Below are 6,916 nucleotides of genomic sequence, written 5' to 3' on the forward strand. Positions count from 1 at the left end.
TACTTATTCCATCTCCTCAGGGTATGTTGAGTGCTGGATAGCAATTCTATTTCTCCCAGTTAAGGTAAATACCTGTGTCCTGGTAAAGGGTTTAATGTTCATCACCATGAACTATGACTGCAGTAGCTTCTTGAGCCCAAGTTCTGTTGCTGAGCCTGAGCTTTTAGCTACTCATGGTCTCTGGATCATGAATACCATTCTGCCTTTTGTAGTTAGAAGCCTTTTGTATTTATGTTTAGAGGTTTGGCCCTGCTAGATAATATTTTGTATCCTACTCATTTTCTATGTTAGTGGTGAATCAGTTCCCTGTGGCCATTTGGGGATTTAATTACTCTATTAACTTCAATTGATTCAGTATTTTTTTTTTAGATTTTTATTTACTTATTTGACAGGTAGTTACAGATAGTGAGACAGAGAGAAAGGTCTTCCATCCGTTGGTTCACTCCCCAAATGGCCGCTACGGCCGGTGCTATGCCGATCTGAAGCCAGGAGCCATGTACCTCTTCCTGGTCTCCCATGCGGGTGCAGGGGCCCAAGCAATTGGGCCATCCTCCACTGCCTTCCCCAGGCCACAGCAGAGAGCTGGACTGGAACCGGCACCCATATGGGATGCCGGCGCCGCAGACGGAGGATTAACCTAGTGCGCCACCCTGCTGACCCCAATCGATTTAGTATTTTTTATTACTTATTTCAAAGGCAGAGTTAGAGAACAAAAATCTTCCATTCCCTGCTTCACTCCTCAAACTGCCATGATGGTTGGGACTGATAACACCAAGGCTATCAGTCTGTAACTCTACTGTTATAGTTACTGTTACAGTAACTGGTGTGGGGAAATTCCCTTGGTTCAAACAAGCAGTAGAGGCTGAGTGGAGGGTCAGAAACAGTTTATTAACACCGGCGTTCTTGGTGGAATTATTTCCCAAGACTGAGCATGGAACCTATGTTTTTTTTCAATATTTATAGGTTCATCAGAATCATGCCTTAACCATTACAGCATTGGTGGGTTTAAATTGCAGCCTGTGTGACTTTGTACCACTTAGGGGAACTGGCCTACTTGACTTGAGACCACCCTTCTAATGTTCATTTGGTCCAATATGTTTATAATAAGAGATACTTGGGGCAGATTTATAGGATAGATTTATGACTGGAGTTACAGAAAGCAGAGATTAGGATATCTGTCCTCCACCCCCCTGACAGGATAAATGTGGCTATCACCTTCAGTTAATTGCCAGCAGCCACTTTTCATGTTTGTGTCCAGGGTCCTGCTTTCCTTCCTTTGTCTCTGCATACAGCCTTATTTCCTCTTCACTATGGGTTTTTCCCATGTGTGGGCAGGGACTCAAGTAGTTTGGCCAACATCCACTTTGTTCCCAGGTGTATTATCTGCGAGTATCAGAATGAAGCACACAAGATTAGAATGATCACTCATATATGGGATGCCAGCACCCCAGAGGCAGTGTAAACTGCTGTGCCAAAACACTAGCCCCAGTTGATTTTTTAAAGAAAAGATCCAGGTCACATTTTTTAACAACTTACATGCAGTTCCTATTTAGGTCAATAGGGATAGTTATATACTTTTAAGATGGGGGGAGTGTAGAGAACTTGCATACTGCTTATTCACTCCCTAATTGCCCATAACAGCCAGGTCCAGGCCAATCTGAAGCAAGAATCGAGGACCTCCATTTGGGTTTCCTATGTAGGTGGCAGAAAATCATGTTCTTGGGTCATCATCACCTAACTCCCAGGTACATTATCAGGAAGTTGGAACACAAATGTAGAGCAGCCAGGACTCAAGCCATGCACTCTGATATGGGATACTGGCATTAGAAGCAGTGGTTTAACCTGCTGTGCTATAATGCCTGTGCCAGCTTTTAGTGTTCATTTTATTTATTGTCATCTCTGCGAAAGGCAGCATGAAAGAGAGACTCAAATGTTCCAACTGCTGATTCATCCCCAGATATCTACAAAAGTCAAGGCTGGGCTAGGCTGAGGCTTGAAGCCCGGAACCCCATCCAGGTCATCCAAGTGGGTGGCAAGGGCAGAAGCACCTGTGCCTTTATCTACTGCCTCCCATGATGCATTTTCAGGAATCCAGATTGTAAGCAGAGTAGCCAGGACTGAACTCGTTCTCTAATTTGGGAAGTGGGTGTCCTAAGCACTGTGTTATCCCACAGTGCCTAAACACTCACACAGGACTAATTTATAAGACTCTCCTAGTGTTTTGAATGTGGCTTATTTTCTTTCTGCTTTCTTTCCTTCAGGTGGGAAAGGTCCCTGGGAACCATATTTGGCTGTAGGAAATAACCTGCTATATTTAGTGATTATATCAATACCAAACATGCAAAATTCTCAAATTTTCATTAGTCATATTTTAAGCCAAGTGTACTTGACAGAAAGCAACAACACTTGAAAATGAGCTTGACCTTGATTGGATATAACAATGAACTTAATTCCTTGCTGATTAAGACATACCATGACTACCCCTTGAAACTGACAAGAACAAGCCTTGAATACCATCTTCAGCTCCTTTTTATATTTGTGGCCTAGCCTCCTCCAACATTACAGAACAGATTATCTTTTGGCTCAGATGTCTTAGTCTGTTTTTGTTGTTGTAACAGATTATCTGAGACTGGGTAATTTGCAAAGAATAGAGGTTTGTTCCTTTAAATTTGAGGGCTGAAAGTTCAAGATTTAATGTCCAGCATTTGCTGAGGACCTTCTTGCTGTTATACCATGGCAGAAAACAGAACTGAGAGAGAGCGGGAGGGAGATGGAGAGAGATGTCAAACATATTGTTTCATTAGGAACTCACAAAAAAAATGAACTGTCTTCTGGGAAAACAACATTAACCCATTTATAAGGGTTGAGCCCTCATTGTCCTAATCAGTTCCCATTAAGTCCCACCTCCCAAAACTTGTATTAGTGATTAAATTTCCAACTTTTGGGGGACACATTCACAGCAGAGCCATCAGGAAAGTCCTCCTTACAGAGGGATCCTCCTGACCTCTGAGACCTGCCTGATTACTTACCCATTTGTGATCTGGTCTCCTTCTCCTAGTTACCAGTGTCTACTAGGACTGGAAGTGAGTAACCCATCTGCTTACCTCAGCCTGGAGTTTCCCAGGGTGGAAAGGGACAGGACTGTGTGGGTTCCCCTCAGTCCTCACTCAAAGTCATGACACTGAATATTCTGGTGACCCAGAAGACTGTCCTTCCCTATTGACTTGATTTGCAGAGCTCACCTAAGAGGATGCAGGGTTGCCTCAGTTGGATGCAATTCTCTGTGGTCAACTTTGGATGGCAGTAGGGAGGGATTCTGTGGTGTCCCTGCTTTCACTATTTAAATGGTTACTTAAGTCCTCAGGGTCCTCACAGTGACACTTGGAATGACATGAATTCTCTGTGGTAACCTGTGGCTGGCCTCTCAGACCAAGTGCCTTACCTCCTTTAGCTGTCCTATAAGAAAATAGTGGCACTCATGCACAGATCCAAGGGTAGCAGCTGGAGCAGGGCTCTTTGTGGCCCTTTCAGTTGTGAGAGGATTAACAAAAGCTTAACTTAGGATCATGAATTTTATTCCTGGGGGAATTAGTTTTGCTTCCTATGCTGAAGGGGGCTTTTCATTACACCAAGGCCCTCACTCCAGTGAGACCATTCCCTATGGAAAAGAGGGCCACTTCAGCCAGAAAGCTCTGCCCCGGCCTCCCAGGAAAGACAGCAGGGCAGGACACTGTACTCTATCACTGTTCTGGAGAGAGTAGTCTCCTCTCTCCTTACTGACAATCCTCATGTTGACCACTGAGCAGACCACAATTCCACCATCCACAGACCTGAGGCCACTGTCCTCAGAATAAAGCCATCACCTTGCTGAAATATCAGAAGTCAGAGCTACATCTGGTCGGCTGTTGAGAATATTTATATCCTTGGAAGTGCCTTGATTTTTTAGCACCCTTGTTTTTTTTTTTTATTAAACTTTTATTTAATGAATATAAATTTCCAAAGTATAGCTTGTGGGTTACAATGGCTTCCCCCCTCCCATAACTTCCCTCCCGCCCGCAACCCTCCCCTTTCCTGCTCCCTCTCCCCTTCCAATCATGTAAAGATTCATTTTCAATTCTCTTTATATACAGAAGATCAGTTTAGTATATATTAGGTAAAGATTTCAACATTTTGCCCACATAGCAGCGTAAAGTGAATAAACAACCATTGGATTACTAATTATAGCATTAAATAGCAATGTACAGCACATTAAAGACAGAGATCCTACATAATTTTTTTTTCGAATTGATTAATTTTCTATGCCATTTCCATTTTAACACCCGGTTTTTTTTTTTTTTTTCATTTCCAATTATCTTTATATACAGAAGATCGATTCAGTATATCACGGAAAAAAAAAAAAGACCTAAATGAAAGATCTCTGTGAGTGAGATTCCAGTGGAAAGAACGGGGCCATCAAAGAAGGAGGTACCCTTCTCCGAAGGGAGGAGGGAACCTCCACTTTGACTATGACCCTATCGGAATAAGATCAAAGTCAGCGAACCCTAAAGGCTTCCATAGCCCTGGCAACTCATGACTAGAGCCTAGGGAGATTACTGACGCCATGAACAGGAGTGTCAAATTGTTAAGTCAGCAACAGGAGTCACTGTGTACTTACATCCCATGTGGGATCTGTCCTTAATGTGTTGTCTAATGTGCAGTGATGCTATAACTAGTACTGAAACAGTATTTTTACACTTTGTGTTTCTGTGTGAGCACCCTTGTTTTAAAATCTGTTTTTTATTAACTCGTTCTGATCTCATGTCATATTCTACTAAATTGAGGAAAGTCCTCCCTTCAGAGTTTTTTTTAATGTAGTAGAATAGACCATGTGCAGTGAATGAAGAGAAAATTAACATTCTTAAAATAAACAGAATATCTTTTATTAAAACTAAAGAAACATTGAAAGGAATAATGCAAATAATTAATCATTGTACATTTCTCTTTTCAAATGAATCTCAACATTATCATTTCACTGTGTAGTTCTTTTACACTTCCTTGAACATTCCTATCACACTACCAAATTAACTTATTCTATAGTAAAAGGAACATACTCAAGGTTTATAAATTTGTCCAAACATAACAAAATTCAAGTATTAAACATGAAAAACAGAAATAAATTTGTGATTCATGAGATTAGGAAACAAAGACTGATACAATCTAAGTTTTCAATTAAAAGGAATATTTATAAAATAACACAGAAAACAAATATAACAGGTTACTAATGTTAACACAGGAAAAGATTAAATATCTATTTTGTCCCCTCCTGTCTCTGCTACTTTGTACCACAGAGCATGACTACCCTTTTCAACCAAAGTGAAAAATGCTGCTCAGACCTCATTAGGTGTGGGAGGACCTGCAGGACTTGGCCTTAGAACCCATCCTGGACCTGGCAACCGTGGACGCCCTGCCTGCAGCTTGCAGTCCTGCCTTCTCTTGCTCATCTCTTAAAGCCTCCTCATAGAGATCAGGGTAGCAGCGAGGGACAGTGTCATTGATCTTGGCTAAAACTTCCAGGACTTTCATCTTGGTAGTTTCAGCATGTGCTCTGGGACCCCACAGAAATTCATAGGATGGAGGGTTGCTATTGGGCACCTGACGGTACTCCAGGTAATTTTCCTGCACCAATTTGGTGATGAGCTTCTCGGGTTCCCCAAAGATTAAGTGACTCTTCCCAGCATATATCCCCAGAGCATTCAGGAACTCCCAGATCTCTGCCTCAGTGGCACAGTTGCCATTCATAAAGATCACGCCCAGGAGTGTCATCAGGAGACCTGTCTTGGGCAAGCCCTGGTTACCATGCAGACTACTCTCAGTGGAGAGGCCTAGCTTGCTGACAAGGACATACATGTGACTACTGGGATTGACTTCCTTCAAGTCAAGCCCAAACACCAGCTTAAGACGCTCAGAGGTTTTCCTGAGGATCTCAGGGAAGTGTGCCTTATACTTTCTGGTGACAACCTTCAGCATGTTTGCCTGCATAATGAGCTCTTGGTTATTATATTTCTCCAGGAGGTACTGCACCAACTGATGGGTCTTCCTGGACAGAGGATCTCTGATTGAGATCCGAGCAGAAGGTGCCTCCTTGGAAAGGCTTGCCTTTGCCCCACTTTCAACACCTACCTGAGAACATGCATCAGAAACACCTGCATAAAGAGAGCTAGAGGGTAGACCTCCATGTACACACTGGGAAATACACGATGCAGGGGAGTTTGGGGGAACACCCACCCCAACAGGAGAGGAAGGAGCAGAGGGATTGAGATTCTCTATTTCCTCTTCTAGAACGGCCTGGGCAGCCTTGGCACCCTGGGCCACACCGCAGGTCTGCTGGCGTTTCTTGCGAGCTCGGAGCTTGCTCTTCTGTCCCCGAGGCATGGTCACTGCAGGCGGCAGAGGGCTGGCAGCAGAGCTGGCGGGGTAGGCACCTGGATGGGGGAGAGTGTCATCGTGTGAGCACTGAAGTCGAGGTCCTCACCTCGTCCATGGTGGGAGCTGCGAGTGCTCCCATCTGCTGCCTGGAGGCTTTCCCTTCACCTCAAGGCTCTCACCTCCCAGAGCATTGGAGTTCGGCCATGAGGGGCAGCCTCAGCCTGATACAGCTGCCCTGGAGTCTGTATCCAGGGCTGAGAGCAGGAGCCGGTCGGGAAGCTCAGCTCCCCATTCAGCAGCCGCTGTTCAGCCCTCATTTAACTTCCTCCCCTTGGCCACCACTGGACCTCGGTGTCTCTTTGCTGGAGACCCGGCCCCTCCCGCCAAGGTCAGCGCTTACCTGACAGGCAGCCGCGGGAACCGAGTGTGGATCTCTTGGTCCCACCTGCGCGGATTCTGCAAACTGGAAAATGCAAGAGCGCGTGTCGGTCTCTGGGGTTGCGGAGCTGCC

The 6,916-nt window shown here is 44.4% G+C and overlaps 1 protein-coding gene across 1 annotated transcript; it reads right to left on the reverse strand.

Annotated features, from left to right (window-relative positions):
- Positions 1-5,376: 5,376 nt before the first annotated feature.
- Positions 5,377-6,411, reverse strand: LOC133752865 (melanoma-associated antigen B4-like). Its single transcript, XM_062183146.1, has one exon. It carries the CDS (start codon positions 6,409-6,411, stop codon positions 5,377-5,379), a length of 1,035 nt encoding a protein of 344 aa, XP_062039130.1.
- Positions 6,412-6,916: the final 505 nt, after the last annotated feature.

Source organism: Lepus europaeus, chromosome X, assembly GCF_033115175.1.
Source record: "Lepus europaeus isolate LE1 chromosome X, mLepTim1.pri, whole genome shotgun sequence".
Classification (NCBI taxonomy): Eukaryota; Metazoa; Chordata; class Mammalia; order Lagomorpha; family Leporidae; genus Lepus; species Lepus europaeus.

Coding starts and splice junctions, on each gene's coding strand:
- LOC133752865 (XM_062183146.1), bottom strand. CDS start 6,411: ATGCCTCGGGGACAGAAGAGCAAGCTCCGAGCTCGCAAGAAACGCCAG.